The 19,815-nt window shown below is 38.2% G+C and overlaps 1 protein-coding gene and 1 non-coding gene across 3 annotated transcripts; both read left to right on the top strand.

The window, feature by feature from the left end:
- Positions 1-413: 413 nt before the first annotated feature.
- LOC107783028 (autophagy-related protein 13a-like) lies at positions 414-9,873 on the top strand. Of its 2 annotated transcripts, XM_016603989.2 has the most exons (4): positions 414-538; positions 884-2,360; positions 2,486-2,667; positions 9,373-9,873. In XM_016603989.2, exons 2-4 carry the CDS (start codon positions 1,041-1,043, stop codon positions 9,683-9,685), a joined length of 1,815 nt encoding a protein of 604 aa, XP_016459475.2. In that variant the 5' UTR covers positions 414-538; positions 884-1,040; the 3' UTR covers positions 9,686-9,873.
- Positions 9,874-18,237: 8,364 nt separating this feature from the next.
- Positions 18,238-18,344, top strand: LOC142175633 (small nucleolar RNA R71). Its single transcript, XR_012704729.1, has one exon. It is a non-coding gene; the product is annotated as a small nucleolar RNA R71 (small nucleolar RNA).
- Positions 18,345-19,815: the final 1,471 nt, after the last annotated feature.

Consider the following 19,815-nt stretch of genomic DNA (forward strand, 5'->3'; position numbering starts at 1 on the left):
TTTGTTTACTTGAATACGAATAGGAGTCTTACAATACACATCGTAATAAATAAAAATCCTAAAGAATCCTACAACTAAAGGAATCAAAAACCAAAGGAAAAAAAACCGTAAGGAAAGAATACCAAACAATATAAATTCTAAAGATTCCTAAACCTAAAAGCAAGTGCACGACCTTTTTTTATTTTGCCCACAAGAAAAAAATAATGATTACAATTACAAGTATATACAATCGCTATTTCGTGATTTTAATATAGTATATATAATATAATATAATATTTATATAGATTATTACCATTGTTTCAATAAAAAATGAGAAATTTATTACTTTAGTAGTCCATAACTCCATATATATATATATATATATATATATATATATATATATATATATATATATATATATATATATATGGTCTCTTTCTGCTCCATCCCTAGCAGGCCACTCGCTATACGGAATTTCTCTCTCTTCCATTTGCTTCTTATTATCTCCGACCCTGTGGTTTCTCTCTTCGTCGCTGCTCTCAAACTTTTATTCTCTCAAGTAAGTCTATATTTCTCATGGCGCTATTTTTGTTAATCAATTCTATAGTTGATTAAGTCTTATCATCTGATTATGTATTCTATTTTAGCCGTTCTAATTTCCAAATTTTATTCGCTTTCTCTTGTTCTGTTGACGTGTCAATTTTCTCATATTAATATATTTGTGTATGGTTTTTCCGACCTGCTCCTTGAACATCTTTTGATATTTGTCGAGGTTGTCGGATTCTTTTTATTTTGATATAATATGTCAAGAGCTACTACTATGCCTCAATCCGGAAACTACTTTGGTCACTGTTAGATTGAGTTTTCCATAGCTTTTGTTTGATCTTTATACATATATTTTTAGGTTCATTATCAAAACATAGTGGCCCACATGACTGAGCAAATAGTCAGTAGGTTATCTGTTTTGTCTATCCATTATTTGGAAGTTATAATGTACTGGACCATATTGTACATGGCTGAGGACCAAAAATAGTTGTGGTTATCTGTTTTGAAAGACAGAAATGGATTTTCAGAGTAACCCACAGGGGGGTGAACATGGAAGATTTGAGCAAATACTTGCTCAATTTCTTCTTAAAAGCTTGCATATTATTTTGGACTCAAGGATTCCTTCGATACGACCTTATGGTGGTAGTGGGGAAGTGAAAAAGAGTGACAGGTGGTTCAATTTGGTGTTGGGAGATCGTCCTGCTGTTCTTGATAACTTGAATCAGTTGCACCGGAATTTGGTGGAACCCATGATAATAGATATAATACTTGTTCAGGATAAATCTAGTACTTCATTGGAGCACGATTCGAGTACAGGATTTGCAGGAGGATATACAGAAACTGTTGTGGAGAGGTGGGTTGTACAATGTGAGAATCGGAGGTCAATGGTTCTGCACATGGGTGATTCCTCTTTCAAAAAAACATACAAGAAATGCATTATACTACTCCGCTCGCTTTATTCAATGATGAGGCTCCTGCCTGCATTCAAGGCCTTCAGGAAACTATCATTGTCAAGTCAGAGTTGTTATTTTGATATCAATTATAAAGTGTCTTCATTTAGTGAGCTATTCTCAAGGGCAGAGGAGGCGTTGATGAAGCAATATACTTTTATTCCAGTTGATTCCCAGCAAGGCCGACTTGCTTTATCTGTGACATATCGAGAAAATCTGGCGGACTTCAACCTGGAGACTTCTGCATCCTTTCCGCCTGAGATCATTACAGATTATGTTGGCAGTCCACTCACTGACCCTATGAGGTCATTCCCTTCTACCTCAATGGATAAGGGTCGTTCATTGAGAAGGACACAGTCATCTTCTTCAGCACCAGTTCAGCGTCCACAAAGTTGGACCAGTGGTCTCCTCAGGGCACCATCTTTACCTCAGCCATATGTTGGATCTCCACCTTTGTACCGTGCACCATATGAGCTTTCAACTTCGCCCAGTGATGTGTATGGACAGAGGGTTCCACCTAACTACAGATTGCCCACTCTCCAGAAAGCAACTAATTATGATGACGACCAGATTTCCCCTCCATTTTCACCATCTCCATCTCCTTCTCCACCCACATATTTCTCAGGTGCAAATCCTGTGCAGACTCGTTTGCGTTCAGAAACTGTTCCTGTCAGTATCCCTCATCCATTGATGGGCAGAAGTTCCAAACACATATCTCCTAATTTGTCTGATCCAAACAGGCATTCTCTCCCACCTATGTCACCTAGAAGCACAAAGCATGATTCTTCATCCCATGAATCCCCTTCTGGAATCAGGTCATCGAGAAAAGTGGATTTGCTAAGGGCTCCAGAGTCAGATACTGGGACTACTAATCCTGGACAAAAGGTGGGCAGTTTCTACTTTTTACTAAATGTGTGCATTTTCTAGTTAATATTTTTATTTAAAAATAGGATCTGGTTGAGCTCTTTTTCAGCCAGCTGCTAACTTTCGTTTGTGTGCTTCTTTTTCAGGTGTCTACAGATGCTAGAGACGATTCAGGACGGTTTTCAGGTTTACTATCTTCAAGTGGTTCACCACGTGCTGGGTTTTCTAGAAGTTCTAGCAGACTATCTTTTCAGGATGACTTGGATGACTGTGATTTTTCTTGTCCTTTTATAGTTGATGATGTTGATAATGCTGATTCTAGAGCCAGGTAATTTTTTCTACAGCATACCGTATCTGTAGAAATATTCTTCTTCATATGAACAGTACATCTCTGCATTCATTTTCTTCAAAGTTTATCTGTCATTATTTTTGGTAGTAACTGTGAAATATTACTATAACAAAGAAAATTAATACATATGAAGAGCATCTAGTGTCTTGGCCACCTTCTAGATACCAAAGACAGAAGACCTCACAGAAAAGCTAATTTCACAACTGATGTATAAAAGGCTCACATCTATGTGCTCTCTTAGAGCTCTTAAGCATATCTACTCTCTTTAATCCCTATTTGTATCTGTTGCACTACAAAATTGCTATGTATATTGCTGCCTCTGTCATTATATAATTGGTTTTATAGCCAATTATGTGGCATATAGTTTGTCCAACAGGTTGGACATCATAAGAAACTGGGCTTCAGATAGTATTGGGAATTGAGCTTTTGATGTAACTGTGAGGACAAAGTTAGCATTTCCACAGTGAATGGGCCATGAAGCTATCATTCTCAGCGGAGACATGAGTTTTCAACTTGAAGTTATTTTTCAACTAAAAAATCCAATATGTAAACTATTGGGAAGAATGTCAACAATCATTCCCTTTTCACTTAATGAAAGGATATAGCAATAATATGAATCATATGATATAGATTCCAAGGTTGTAAGCTCCTCACTTTTTGCTTAGATATCAGCTAATTTAGATCTATCCAATATTTGCTTTACATTACTGTCGTTGTTCTCCTTGAGATGAGGAGCAGATGTGTAGCTAGCTATATTTTATCCCGCTTTCCTTTTTACTCTGTCCTCAAAGGTTCTCCACTTTCTTCTGGCCTTTTGATCTTTGATCTGCCTTTTATATATCACCTATTTTCTAGATTATTTATTACTTTGTGACTGCTATGCTACTTTAAAATTTAATGGAGTCTATTTATGCATGTAAACTTCGAATTAGTGGGAAAAAACACCTACTATTGTTTTACCTGCATATTTTTAAGTTTGTGCTTTTAAGTTTTGTCTCTTGTGTGAAATAAGTGAATTTGATTCAAAAAGTTGGATGAAGTGGTAAAATCTACTGAAAGAGTGGTTCCTTGCCAAACAAAACCAGGCAATTGTGGTTAGCATACTCACATTATACACATGCACACCAATATGGATATATTATAGTTACTAGTTTTTCAGAGCTCCTTAGAGAATTCTCTTTAGGACATGCTAGAACTTCAAAACTCCTAGATGTTATCTTGTTAAGTATCCGAAAAGTAGATACAATCTTATAAAACTAGACTCATGAGGATGTTTTTATTAGAAGCTTAAATAAGATTCAATGAGAACAGAAAATGAATCTTTTTCCATGCAAAGTTCTTCAGATATCTGCAAATCTTTTTGCGGATGCCTCTCGTATACCGTAACCACATTTCTTCAGTTGTTGGCCTGCAGTTTAGTAACCTTGCAACTGCTGAAGCTTTAGTTTAGGGTTGTTTGGTAGTGTAGAAATTTTTTCCTCTATTTTTGGAATCAAGAACAACATTTGTGAGTGTTGCTTCCCTTCTCTCAAAACCTTTTGGAAACAAGAAACTTATCACTTGTTTGGAAGCCTCACACCCTTGACAACTTTCAAGTGCAAAAATCCCATTCTTCTATCAACTAAATCTGTTGCTCAAAGGGTTATTTTACGAACTCTACCCAAAGTTCCTTCCCTCTCTCACTAGCAGCAGCACTAATCTACTGCTTGCAATTTTCATGTTAGCATTTGCATTCTCTTCCACCGCCTCCCAGTAATTCGGCTGGCCAAAAGCAACTAGAACAACTGCCATTGAGCTAGGTTCTTCCTCTCCTTTCTGTCTTTATAGCATATGATGGTATAGCAATTCTCAAGTTATACTTCATTTTCCATCATTGGGATTCTTGACAGGCCATTCTAAGGATGAAAAATGGTATGCAATTGCATAATAGTAAAGGTTGCTTATGAACTAGTTCACAAATTCTTTTGTATTTTTCTCCTCTTTCCTCTGATTTGATTGAGAAATTTCTCAAACGTATTTGGTTGATCATTATGGGATAAAAGGTTCAATTTGTCATGATACTTTGTGCTGAAATAGCAATGATAGTAGAGACTGGTGAAATAGCAAAGATACTGTGCCCAATTTTTCATTTTTAGTTCTATGAAAAGAGGAGATTTTTGGTTACCATCCTAATTTAGCGCTTTCAAGTGTTAGACAAAATGTTTGTTAGTTCTCTGATGCTATATATTATCTGGAATTGCGAATATGCATATAGTGCTTAATGATACATTCTACAACAAAAATAATATCTTAGCTGTATTGGTGATATATCATTTGAACTTGAGGGCACATCGGATATGTAGAAGCCTAAGATTTGTTCGGAGAAGAACTTCATTTAGCTAATATATTGGGGAATCCCATTTACCCTCTTGGACACTATTATTTCTTATTTTCTTTTTCTCAATAAGTGTCCTAGAGGACACATTTGATTTTCGGTAACTTAGAATCACATCAGTTTTCCTTTATCGACTGTAGGGGTGGCAATTTGAGCCCAAGCCTATTTGACCCGCTCAACCCGCTCATTTGTTGAACTCAACCCATCTTGACCTAGCCCAGCCCATCTAAAGTTGGGCTGATTTTTAGCGCAAATTGATCCATTAGTAACTTTGCTAAAAGATCTTAAAAATAATTCTTTTTTTTTATTTTTTTTTATTTTTATGGCAATCAGTTTTTTTTTTTTTTTTTTTTTGACAAAAGAGAAGGGGGGGCATGTACATGACCTTCCATATACACAAGACTGTAGCTGCAACAGCCTTACAAAAACTCATGAAAGAGCTAATCTTATACAGCTTCTCTTCCATGAGGAAAGAAAATACATTAACTTACAAAAAAATTAGCTTTGTCAAATCTACTTCTTATGCTAGGCAACTGCCATTTATCTGAGCAAAAAGGACCCTTAGCTTCTCGAGGCAACTGCTGGAATGTGTAGTAATATGAGCTATTGCCACTGTTTGCAGCTTTTTTGGCAAGATGATCAACCACCTGGTTGGCTTCTCTATAACAATGGGTAATTTGAACTTCTGCATGGTCTAGAATCTGTGTGATGGCACTGATTGTATGCTTCATCTTCCCGTTGTTGGTGTTCCTCTCTTTTAACATATTGGTCACTATAAGAGAGTCAAGCTCTAAGCAGAATTTGGTATATCCCAGTTGAATGCACTGCTCTCCACCAAACTTGGCTGCTATTGCCTCTGCTTTGTATGGAGAAGGCCATAATGAGATCACCATGTGAATCTCTTATTACCCCTCCTATACTTGCCCTACTAGTGTCAACCAAAAAGCTCCCATCTGTATTTGCCTTGATCATATCCCAGGATGATTTCATCCATGTTATTTGCCAATATCTCACAATAGGCTTCATTCTTTCCACCTCTTCACAAAGTCTCACCCATGGCCAATTCAGTTTGCAGTTAGGATATGCTACAGTAACAACAACTTGAATGGTCCAGGTGATTTGTTGCTCCATGTAAATATAGACAAACCTTTTTTGGTCTCCAAACTTGCAAGAACTCCAACTTTTTCAGATTTCCCAGAAGATAATTAATGTTACAATCTGCAGCAATAATTTATGAATGTTATTTTTATGCTCGACTTCCCACCACTTCTTGAGAATCATCCTAACAAGCCAATTTTGATGTCTGATGCCTAGAGGCATACCATATCTATTCCAAAGGTATCTAGCAGCATCACCTTTACTGAATGTATGATGAATGGAATCACATTTTGATCTTTGACAACAATTACATCTAGAAACTGGCTGGTTACCAAACTTGGCGATTATCTCATCAAAAGGTAATTTACTATGGCATAATTTCCAGGACAGGATGGAAATTTTGAATGGAACGCACTTGTGCCATAGCCTGTAAAGTGCTTCATTTCTCTGCCTTTTGCATCTAGTGATCTGCCATAAAGATTTATTTGTGTATTTGCCATAAGCCATCCTCTGTTGGGCTCTCGATGACATAGTCTTGTTCATTCTGCTCCCCAATCCTAATGTTAGCTATATGTTGCACAGTTTCTTTATCTAGGATCATACCAAGTTTTTCCAGGTTCCATTGACCTTGTGTAATGTATTCCTGCACCTTAGCCTTTCTGCCTTGAATCGGGAAACATAGTATCCAGAGTACCCTTCTCTGTCCAATTATCGAGCAGAAGTTGCAAGTACCTGGGACCCAAACTTTAGTGGTTGGGTGAGCTCTAGCATAGTATTTTGCCTCAAGGAAAGAAGCCCACAAAGATGGTTGAGTTATGAACCTCCACCATATTTTCATAGCAAGAGTATTGCTGATATCCTCCATGGTTCTAATACTAATAATGGTTCTAATACTAATACCTCCCTCATCCTTAGGAGTACATAAATTCTTCCGAGAACTCCAGTGATATTTAGTTTTATCACTTTTGGAGCCCCAAAAGAAATTAGCAAAATGCTTCTCCAATAGGTTCAAAGTACCCTTAGGTGGGCTCATAGCTGACAAAGTATACACATGCGGCGACTGTAATACACTTTTAATCAACACTACTCTTCCTCCATAGGACATCTTTCCCTGCCAACCATTTAATCTTTATACCACTTTAGTAACCATGACATCAAATAATTCTAACTTCTTCCTTCCAATGTACAAGGGACAACCAAGGTAATTGAAGGGGAAAGTTTTTTCCAGAAAGCCAGTACACTCCCTCATTCTATTAATTCTGTGCGCACCAGTCTTAGGATCTGTGAGGAAGAAGCTCTTGTCAGTGTTTACCTTTTGTCCAGAGGAGGCTTCATAGTTACTTATCTGCTTCATTATGAGCTTTGCTGACTTATTATTACCGCTGGTGAAGATGACTATATCATCTGCATAGGCTAGATGGTTAATGAGAGGGCCTCTGTGACTCATGGTGAAAGGAATGAAATCAACATTGTCATGAAGAGCATTAAGAGATCTAGACAAGACCTCGGCTACCAAAATAAAGAGAGAAGGTGACAGTGGGTCTCCTTGCTTAAGACCCTGTGAAGAGGTAAATAAACCTCTTCTAGAACCATTGATAATGATAGAATACCAAACATCAGCAATCACCCTCCGAATAATATCAATCCAAAATTCTTCAAAGCCAAACCTTTTTAAGACCTCTACTAGAAACGACTATGACATCCTATCGTATGCCTTAGCCATGTCTAGCTTAATAAACATATTTCCTCCCATGTTGGTCTTGGTGATATTTTGAATAATTTCTTGTGCTAATAAAATATTATCAATTCCTTTTTGTTTGATATGTTATATATGACTATAACAAAAGAAAGTCTTATTTGATAATTAAACAATTGATAAAAAACAACACATTAATTAAAGCTTGATAAGAGTTGGGCGGGTTGGGCTATGACTCAAATTTTAGCCCATCTTGACCCAGCCCGTAACTTTTGGGCGGGTCATTGACCATCCATTTATTGACTCAACCCATTTTGATCCGCCTAAAATCAGCTCAACCCGCCCATTTGACACCCCTAATCAACTGATATAACTTACTTTGTTTCTTTCCTTATTAGAAGAAAAGAGAAAAATAACCCTCCTTGTTTCTTCTCAAGTCCTTTATTGTTCTTTAAACTGATTGTTTGGATCTTTCTTGTCCTGCGGTTTTTTCTGTTTTTCATTGGTTTCACTTGTTTAACTGGTTTGAGGTTGCATTTGGACTCAGAGATTGGGTTCTCAACTAGGGACTCGAAAAGTGCAGGTTTAGAACTCTAATACTATGGGAGGAGAATTATGAGCAAGTTGCTTTCGTCGGTATTTGATAGGTTCCATAGGGATTGGAATTTGGGACGAATTTTCTCAGATAAGGATTTCCGTCAAACTAATTAAGTAATATGCTCCTTTGACCCTAGCATAATTTACGTTATTGAATATTTGTTTAGTACTTATCACAACTCTTACACATCAAATCACTGAAGGAGAAAATATAAGCTGTTTTTGCGTTGTTGAGGGCCTCCTTTTCTACTTGTTACACCTTAAAGTTTATTTTGGTGTCTGGCCCCTAAATGATGGCTCAAAAGGAAGCCTTTGTCTTTTGACTTCAAAAGAGCACACTGCATGTGCTGACTTCATTTGGAGCTCCTGGAAATTTTCAGGGGTCCCAAGTTGTGGGTGTTGCAGCTTCCAGTTCATTGGAAAGAATAGTTTTTTGTGGCTGGGTTGGTTAGTGGCTTGGTAAGATTTAGGTGAATCCAGGCAGTACTTCCAGGAGTTGAAGAAGCAGAAAAATAGCACAGTTAACAGGCAAGGTTCAGAAAGTTGAAAATGGAAACTATTGGCATATATGTGTCCAAGTGTTAGAGGGAGTAATAGTGAGCTAAAAAACTTGAGCATGGAAGATTTGACTTGAGGTAAGGAACACGGGATAGATTGGAGACGAATCTGATCGCGAATTACTTTAAAATCAGTTCAAGTTGGGCTTTCAACTTCCCTTTTCAGTAGTTTGATATGACTTGAGATCCATTTTTATCATGATTGCCTTAAGTGGAGTAATTATGTTAGGTTAGAGATCTTACATCCAACCAAATTTTGCTGACAGACAACAAGCTAAGAGTTTGTCATAGTTTTTCACATCTTCAGTTTTGTCTTTCTTACTTTTTCAACTCAACAGGTGTTTGTTGTTCTTGTTATGCAGAGAGACCCTTGATTCAAAAAAAGGTTCAGACACATCTTCTCAAGCATCTGCAACCACCAGAAAATCTCAAGACGCTGCTGTAGGTGCCCTTGTTCACATGCTGAGGACTGCTCCCCCTTTGCGTCAAGATTCAAGCTGTTATACCCCGCGTTCTGTAAAGACAGAAGTAGAGGGAGAAACTGGCACTGCATCAGGGTTCTATGTTCCTAGAAAGGCATTGGACGCATTGGAGGAGCTCAAAACTTACACACAATTGAAAGATATGTTACTTTCCAAAAGCACAACCCGCTCGGGCAGTGAGGGTGGAACTTAGTGTGATGTACATATATACTTGTTGCTAAGGGGTTCGTTAACAAGCATTTACTGTGGGGAGGACTAACAGATTCTGTACATAAGTGATGGGAAATGGCAAGTATTATAGTCAATATATTACCTGATTTTGACACTTCTCGAAACTATTAAAAGAACATGCTCTATTAAGGTCCTGGTAAATGATTATAATATTACCCTCCAGTATAGCAAATACAAGTACTTTGAAAATAAAACCAACGAAAAGGAGAGAGAGGATCATTGGTATTTTATGTGATGCTGCTTAAACAAGACTGAAATTTCATTCGTTTTAAAGAATGCTTTTTTCCCTGTTCGGGAAGGTATTGCAAATCTTTTCTACTTGGAAGTCTTTTCTACTTGGAAGTTGCTACTGTTTCGGAGAAAAATTTAGGTTTGTGTTATAAAATATAAAAAATAAATAATAATCTAGATATAATATAATTCAAAATTCCACTTGTGCGAATTCAATGGGTTTTTTGTTGTAATAATCTAGATATAATATAAACTCAAGGTGTCGGCACATACGTGGTACAAGATTGGGGCATCGATTCAATTTTGAAACCCATTTTAGAATGTAGTTAAATCAGTTTTCGAGGGTGTCAAAATTATTTTTTAATTGTACTTGCAATTCATCACGGTAATTGCTTGCTCATTTAATGCTTAATATTTTTTTTTGTGAGTTAGAAGTTTGATGGGAGTGTTGTAATCAAGATAGCAAGGCGTGATGTAGAAGCTAACAATGCAAGCTTTTGGCGAAGATAAATCACGACAAAAAGATTACACTAAAATAGGCATAATATACTAAACCATTTTGGTCAATTGACCTACATTAATCTACTAATATAAAAGGAAAAAAACTATCGAGAGATAAATTCTCACTCTAAATAAGACTCTTTAATAACTACATTGTGGATATTATGGTTATTGTTGTTGTGAGAAGTAGAGATCTTCACTTTATAGAACACCTGTAACGACCCGATCGGTCGTTTTGAGAATTAGATCCCCGATCCCCTAATATCTGCTTTTCCCATATTTGTTTCTGCTTTTGAGATTTTTGCCGGAGTGATTGGTTATGGAATTCAGGGAGTTTTGGGACACTTAGTCTCTAGTTGTGAAGTTAAGCCTTAGAGATTGGACCGTAGTCGGAACTGTGTGAAGACGGATCTGGAATGGAATTCCGTCGACTCCGTTAGCTCCGTTGAGTGATTTTGAGTTTAGGAGTGTGTCTGGAATGTGTTTCGGAGGTCTGTAGTAGATTTAGGCTTGAATTGGCGAAAGTTAGATTTTTCGGCGATTTCGGCCAATAGTGAAATTTTTGATATCGAACTCGGAATGGATTTCCAGAAGTGAATGTAGGTTCGTAGTGTCATTTGTGACATGTGTGTAAAATTTGAGGTCATTCGGACTAGATTTGACGTGTTTTAGCGTCGTTTGTAGAATTTGGAAAATTCTAAATTCTTAGGCTTGAATCCGTGCTTAATTCATGATTTTGGTATTGTTCGATGTGGTTTGAAGGCTCGACTAAGTTCGTATGGTGTTATAGGATTGGTTGGTAGGTTTGGTTGAGGTCCCGGGGGCCTCGGGTGTGTTTCGGGTGCTTAACGGGTGAAAGCTTGGACTTAGAGGAATTTTTGAGTTGCTGGTTCTGGTGTTTTCGCACCTGCGGTGAGGAGTCCGCAGGTGCGGCCTCGCAGAAGTGAGGTTGGGATCGCAGGTGCGCTTTTAGGTCAGGGGGTCAGTGGTCGCAGATGCGACGAGTGAGCCGCAGGAGCGGAGCCGCATCTGCGGAAGGGCAGTCGCAGATGCGGAGGTGAGAAGAACCCAAGGTTCCGCAGAAGCGGACGATTGAGCGCTGAAGTGCATCCGCAGGTGCGGACTCAAGCGCGCAGGTGCGTACCCAGCCCAAGTAAGTGGACTTCGCACCTGCGATGGATTGTCCGCAGGTGCGTGACCGCAGGTGCGAAAATCGCTGGACAGAAAAGAGGATTTCGAGGGTTTGAAATTTCATAACACAAAATTCGATTTAGAGCTCGGTGGGAGACGATAGTTCAAGGGATTTTGAAGGAGAACTATTGGGTAACTAATTCTAACTCTATTTTGATCATAATACATTAATCTATTGTTGTTTTCCTCGTCTAATTAAGGAAATTGAGGGTAGAAGTTTGGAAATGGGGGAAAAGGTTCACCAATTGAAAATCTGAGTTTTGAATGGGAATTTGACGTCGGATTTAGATGATTTTTTTTGAGTGGACTCGTGAGTGAATGGGTATTCATAATTTATAATTTTTACCCGATTCCGAGACGGGACCGGGGAGACGTTTTGGGCGTTTTTCCTAATTTCACGCTTTAGCTTCAAATTAATTAGTTAAATTAGTTACTTGTAGTTATATTTACATTATGCAATTAATTTGAATAGATTCGGGCAATTTGGAGTCGGATACTAGTGGCAAGAACCTGATATCAAGTTGGTTTGAGCGATCGAGGTATGTGGCTTGCCTAACCTTGTGTTGGGGACTTTCCCCTTAAGATGTTTGATATTAATTGATGTGTGGGCGCCGTGTACATGAGGTGACAAGTACGTACACAGGCTGTTGTTGCAAAAAATCCCGTTTTTCCTTTCTAAATCATAAACTGTTTTTTCTTATTAAATTGCACTAATACGTTTAATTGTTTAGCCTAGATTAGAGGAGCATGCTTACGTGTTTTAACTGCCTATTTGACATTCTGTGCACCATGCTTAGTTAAGTCCCTATTTTCCTTACATGTGTTCAGTGTAAACTGTATAACTCGATGCCATACCTGTCATTTCATCTTGCGATGCATATTTAAATTGGGACTATGGACGTATTCCAGGAGATCCCCCAACACTGCATATTTACTTTGGGACTACGGACGTATTCTAGGAGATCCCCCATCACTGCATATTTACTTTGAGACTACAGACGTATTTCGGGAGATCCCCTTGTACTGCATATTTATTCGGAACTACGGGACGGTATCCCGGGAGATTCCCCATTGTGTCTACCTTGTTCTGAGCCTAGAGCTCCCTTAACTGTTAAATTTTCGAGAATTTTTTAACTGTGTTACCGTAAACTTTACTTATATCTTTTACTGTTTAATTTATTATATTTATTTTGGTATGGCCTTGACCTGACCTCGTCACTACTAGACCGAGGTTAGGCTCGGTACTTACTGGGTACCATTGTGGTGTACTCATGCCCTTTCCTGCACATGTTTTCGTGTGCAGATCCAGGTGCGAGCTATCAACCTCGGGGTTATTGCGTGCTGCTGATTCTAGGAGACTTCAAGGTACTTCTGCTTGCGTCCGCAGATCCTCGGAGTCCCCTTCTACTTCCTCACCTAGAGACTTTCTTTGTTATCTTCAGACTTTTGTATAGAGCTACATAGATTATAGCAGCTTGTGACTTAGTGATATTTCGGGTCTTGGAAAATTATTTTGTATATGCCGAGTGGTACTACTTTTGGTTATTCACAATATGCTGTTTATCTTTAAAATGTTATGCTTTCTTTATATTTTTCGTAATATTAGGCTTACCTAGTCGTAAAGACTAGGTGCCGTCACGACACCTTACAGAGGGTTAATTTGGATCGTGACACCACCAAACGTAAAAAGAGAAAAATAAAATAAAATAAAAAGAAAAATTCCTAAATTATCACTACAAACTATTTCAAACATTGTTGATTGCCAATCCCCAGCAACAGCGCCAAAATTTGACGAGCTCGAAACACACACCTAAATTATGCTCGCTAATCAAATATAGTATAGTATAATATCGTATCCACAGGGATTGGATTTAAACAGTATTTTCGTAGTTTCTAGGTTAGTTTCTATCCAAGATGATCAACAATTAAGATTTATATAATTTCTAACTAAAATTAACTAAGAATCTAAAGTTATTGACTAATGACAATCGCAACAAGGAACAAGCAAAGAAGGTTATCAATGGGAGAAGATAGGGTTTGATGGAATATGTGCAAGATAATTGTTTGGGATCTAACTCTAGGTAATTCACTTCTAATGTTTAAGCGAGTCTCTCGAATTCATTCAATTATTAGTTCAAACGTTCAGCAAAAACTCCTCTCTCGATTAAGTCTTAACCTCACAAGATGAACCAATTTAAGCACGTGAAGATATGCAAGAATGCGTAGTGGATTGGTCTTTAGGAGAACCTCTCTCGATTATCCTCCTAACTAGGTTTAATCAATGATTCAACCAGCCTCTCTCGATTACTAATAAGAATTAAAGAACTCAACCAATAATATAATGCAAGGATATCACAAGTTATGCCTCTCTCGATTACATGAACTAGTGAATATAGATGCAACAATTAAATCATCCAAATACGCTTCAATACATAAAACTAGAGTTATAATCCACAAACAATCATCAATACACCAAATCCATCAAACCCTAAAGAGAACTACTTCATAGATATGGAGAAATTCATCACAAATAAAGTTAAAGTATAGAAAAACATAATTTCGATCCAAACTCGGGTATTGAGTGAGGAAGAAATGATGAAATCTTTGTGCTCGTGTTCTTCCAACTCCTCCTTAGCCTCCTTAGGTTGAATATGTGTCAAAAGTCCAGAAAATAACATTTTTCCATGTATTTATACTGAGTAGGGTCGGGACCAGACGAAATCACATTCTACTAGCCGAAATAGGAAAATAACTCTCTAAAACTTGCACAGGAGCGCCGCATGGGGCGACTCTCCATGCGGGTCATTAGTGGGGAAATCCAGAGAGATAATTTCTGACAGACAACAGAGGATTGCACAAGCGCGGTGCCCCACGCGCCACGATAGTGGGGAATTCTCAGAGTACGGACCAAACTTCGATTTTTGACATCCAGACTTGGTCCTCGACCCCCGAACACGATTCCGGCTTAATCCCTTAGGCTTTTACTCAGACTTCAAAGCATCAAATCACTCAAATTCATTCCATAATGTCTACATAGCTCGGAATCACTCCTACAAGGCATAAAATACACAATAAGTGCAAAACACTACCGATTAAAGCTTAACACGAATAAAGTGCAGTGAATTAGAGTGCAATAAGCGACTAAAATACGCAATTATAGCCTACCATCAATACCCCACACTTAAACCATTGCTCGTCCTCGAGAAATCAAACTCTCCTAACTCATGACACCAAGAATAATTAAAACAGATTAAGTACAATATCGTAACATCCTAACCTCAAGATTTGACTCAAAAGCGCCACACATTATTTATAACCCGCTCACTTACTCTAACACAGAGGTAAACAACATTACCTTTTCTTCATGAATCAAGTGCCCTCACACAACAATAGAGATTAGTTCGACACACAATAAAATTTATGAACAATCAGGAACTCAAGATAGAAAGAATTCAATCACTCTCAGAAACAACATTCATATGCCACAAAGGACGTACCATAGGCTTGTCTGTAGTGTACTACTTTACTAATTAAGCTCATTCAGTCAAGGATCAAGTAAGACTTTAACTGGTTGTAATGTAGGCTGCGGGATGGGTATGATACATTTAGATATAAGAGTGACTACACCTCCCTAAGCACTTTAATACATACAATTTACCATTCAAAACCCCACACTTATGTCAAACCATAACTCCACCTTCACATCAATATACATTAACTCCCTCCTTCTTTAAGCACAATTACACCAAGTTACCACTATTAAGGAGAATTATTGCACAACAATACAACTATTTTTTTTTTCTTCAAGTGGATCTTACTTTTTCAAAACAGTGCACCTTTCTCCTTAGTTCAATAGTTCCACTCAAAAGCCAAACCAACCACCCCACACTTCAACTTTTACAAAGTTCATAACAAATTAAAGTGCTCACGAGAGGTACAAGGTTCAAATAGATGATTAATTCACATCAAATGGTTAGGGCTTATAATGTGATTGCCAAATAAATAAGATTGTAGGCTCAAAAGGGGTTAACTACGATACATAATAATTTGGTGGGTAAAATCACATAACCGGCTCAACAAAGAAACACCTAAATCACTTCTAAGACTGAATAAAACTACTATTTCGCTTTGCAAACACACGGGGAAAGTTCTAGACATCAAATGCAATGCACAGAATAACACAAAACCTCACACACACATGGCACATAACTCACTTAAGATTGGACTATCAAGACACTCTAGTCAAAGTAGTTAAGTAAAGTTAAGATCATACACTTTAAGGTACTTATACAAGAGTCAAAAACTGAGCCTAAGCGTCATAACTAAAGAACTCACTATTCTCAAGGTATAATAAAGTTAAGAGATATTGCTTTCAATTCAATTCACCGCACAAGATTTCCTACTCCTAAAAAATAAAAATTAACTACACCCGGTTCAAACAAAATCCTTGGAAAAGAACCGTGGCACAAAGCAAAACCAAGGGGAAATTATTACACTACCTAACAAAAGAAAATCTTTTAAATTTTTTCTTTCAACTTTAATCCCTCAAAAACCCAGTCGATGATATCCATCGTCGGGAAAAATAGAAAATTTTAAAATTTTTATGTTTTTATTTCAACTACTACAACTAACAAAAAGAAAACTAATATACATACATACATGCAAATATCTCCCACCCCACACTTTAAGTTGTGGCATATCTCCGTGACACACAATTAAAAAGCATAAGGTAAAGGAAACTTCCTTGAACATCTAGTCGGGGTCTGAGTCGAAGTCGGGCTCCATTCCTCGCATTCGAACTAATGCGCACATCCATGCAGACAACTTCTTCTCAGCCTTCTTGGGTTACATCCCACACTTATATTTATCGCTCACTACAGCCTTCTCTTTCTAGCTCTTCACTTTCCACTCAACACTCGCAACTGGTTTTCCTTTTGGCACCCCCTTTTCTATATTCATCTCAAAAGTCACAGTCTATTCACCCACTCTAAGCATGAGTTTTCTCTCATGTATATCTAATATTGCTCCACCCGTTGCTAAGAATGGTCTTCCGAGGATAAGGGGGACCTCCTTGTTCTCCTCCATATTCACCACTGTAAAATCCACAGGAAATACAAACTTATCCATCCGAACTAACACATCTTCCACTATCCCCTAGGGTATTAAAGTCGTTTGGTCTGCCAGCTGCAACGATATTGGTGCAGACCTTATCTCTCCAATCTCCTTCTCCAGTTTCCTATAAATAGATAGAGGCATTAGATTAATTGAGGCACCAGAATCACATAATAATTTATCAAAATGAATAGTTCGTACAGAGCAAGGTATAGTAAAACTCCCCGGATCTCCATACTTTTGTGGGAATTTATTTTGCAATATTGCACTGCAATGCTTTGTCATCTTGACCATTGAGGTCTCCTCGATCTTCCTCTTCTTTGTAAGGATCTCCTTCAATAATTTGGCGTAAGCAGGCATTTGTGAGAGCACTTCTGTGAATGGTAAGTTTACATGAACCTGTTTCAGCATATCCAGAAATCTCCCAAACTGCTTATCTAGCTTTTCTCTACATAACTTTTGAGGGAAAGGTAGCACTTCTGTGAATGGTAAGTTTACATGAATCTGTTTCAGCATATCCAGAAATCTCCCAAACTGCTTATCTAGCTTTTCTCTACATAACTTTTGAGGGAAAGGTAGCGCAAGAATATGCTTGCTCTCTTCAGGGTCCCCCCTTCTCGAGTTTTCTTCTTTCTTCTTCTTCTTCTTCTTCTTCTTCTTCTTCTTCTTCTTCTTCTTCTTCTTCTTCTTCTTCTTCTTCTTCTTCTTCTTCTTCTTCTTCTTCTTCTCAGCTTTCATCTGGCCTTTCTTCTTCTTATCAACTTCACTTTCCAGTTGCTCCCCACTTTCTTTTTCAAGTCTCACATCATTTTGGATTGGGGTGAGATCTTTCAACAATTGCCCACTTCTCAGAGTTACAGTATTCACTGTTTCTTTGGGGTTTCTCTTAGTATCAACGGGGAAAATTCCTGGAATCCTCTCAGACAATAGAGTCGCTAGCTTCCCAACCTGTCTTTCCAGGTTTCAAAATCCGTGCCCAATTCTTTGATAGCTGCTCCATGTTCCCGTATAGATGAGCTATGAACTTCAAGTCTCTTATCAGTTTTCAGAATGAAGGCCTTCTTGAGATCTTCTATACCAGACTGAATGGGATGTTGAGGATGAAATTGTTGCCTCTGCTGATTCATAAAACCAGGAGCTCCTTGTCCTTGAGGTATGGGGTTTTTTTGTTGCCATGCATTTGTAGTATCCCAAGGTGAACTCCATGAAAAATCGGGGTGCCTCTGACCCATTATATTATAATTTCCCACTGCATTCACTTCCTCAGTTGAGGCTTGATACTCATGAGTAGGGTGTCCTCTTCCACATATATCACAAGCTACGTGAGGCTCATTAGCATCTTTAGATAACTCATCAAGAATTGTAACTATCTCCTCTGGAGTCTTCTTCATAACCGGGCCTCCAACTGCATTGCTCAATGTTCTATACGAGGCCGGTGTCAATCCTTCCCAAAAATCCTAGAGTTGTATCTAGAGTTCAATTCCGCTATGTTGACACTTTCTAACTATCTCCTTAAACCTCTCCCATGCTTCAAAAACAGTTTCAGTCTCTTTCTGGCAGAAGTTATAGATTTCTCTTCTAATCTTGCCCGTCTTAGCCGAGGAGAAATATTTATCAAGGAATTTTCTGGTCATCTCCTCCCAAGTTCTAATCGAGCCACTGGGCAAGCTTCGAAGCCACTCCTTAGCATCATCTTTAAGTGAAAAGGGGAATGCCCTTAAATACACCGCATCTTGTGACACCCCATTATATTGAAAGGTATTCATAATCTCCTCGATGTCCATTAGATGAGTGTTTGGATTTTCGTTTGGCTTCTCTATGAAGACAACAATTATAAAGGGTTTGAAGCAATACTTGCTTCAACTCGAAATTGTTCACTGCAATTGGAGGTGGTCTAACACTTGATAAACCTTGATTGTAGACCGGTCTAGCATAATCGCCAAGTGGTCTCCCAGGCATGAGAGCTATATTTCCGAACTGGTCTGCACCAAAGGGTTGATTTTGAGCAATTCTTCAACCTCTCTCTTCTTCGTAGATAATCTGTGCATCTTTGATAGCTGCTTCCTTAGCATCCCGTGTAGCTTGTTCTCTTCGTTGGGCTGCTTCTCTTGCAACCAAATCTACATTATCATCACCGTTTCCAGCTATAGTTTCTTTGGTTGAGGATTGCCCAACCTTTTTTGATGTCTCGGTGAGATTTCTTTCCTTCCTCGACTGTCGCATTTGTTTTTCTATCTCTGGATCGTATGGTAGCACTTCCTTCGCAAAAGTTCAAGTCATGCACCAACCTCAACCTGTAACCTGCGCATAGTCAAAGAACACCAAACGTAAAAAGAGAAAAATAAAATAAAATAAAATATAAAGAAAAATTCCTGAATTAGCACTACAAACTATTTCAAACACTGTTGATTGCCAATCCCCGGCAACGACGCCAAAATTTGACGAGCTCGAAACACACACCTAAATTATGCTCGCTAATCAAATATAGTATAGTATAATATCATATCCATATGGATTGGATTTAAATAATATTCTCGTAGTTTCTAGCTTGGTTGCTATCCAAGATGATCAACAATTGAGATTTATATGATTTCTAACTAAAATTAACTAAGAAATAGGGTCTTGAGTGAGGAAGGAATGATGAAATGCTTGTGCTCGTGTTCTTCCAGCTCCTCAGGTCGAATATGTGTCAAAAGTCCAGAAAATAATATTTTCCCATATATTTATAACAAGTAGGATCGGGCACAGACGAAATCACCTTCTCCTAACCGAAATAGGAAAATAACTTTGTAAACATTGCACAGGTGCGCCGCATGGGGCGACGCGCCATGCGGGGCATTAGTGGAGAAATCCAGAGAGCTAATTTATGACAGACAATAGAGGATTGCACAAGTGCGGCGCCCCACGCGCCACCCCACGCGTCGCGACAGTGGGGAATTCTCAGAGTACGGACCAAACTTCGATTTTTGACATCCAGACTTGGTCCTCGACCCCCGAACATGATCTCGGCTTAATCTCTTAGGCTTTTACTCAGATTTCAAAACTCCAAATCACTCG

This window comes from Nicotiana tabacum, chromosome 21 (assembly GCF_000715075.1).
Source record: "Nicotiana tabacum cultivar K326 chromosome 21, ASM71507v2, whole genome shotgun sequence".
NCBI lineage: Eukaryota > Viridiplantae > Streptophyta > Magnoliopsida > Solanales > Solanaceae > Nicotiana > Nicotiana tabacum.

Excerpts from the sequence above, each read along its gene's own strand:
- LOC107783028 (XM_016603989.2), top strand. The coding sequence starts at position 1,041 with ATGGATTTTCAGAGTAACCCACAGGGGGGTGAACATGGAAGATTTGAG. Across the intron at positions 2,361-2,485 it reads CTACTAATCCTGGACAAAAG|GTGTCTACAGATGCTAGAGA; the intron begins GTGGGCAGTTTC and ends CTTCTTTTTCAG. Across the intron at positions 2,668-9,372 it reads AATGCTGATTCTAGAGCCAG|AGAGACCCTTGATTCAAAAA; the intron begins GTAATTTTTTCT and ends CTTGTTATGCAG.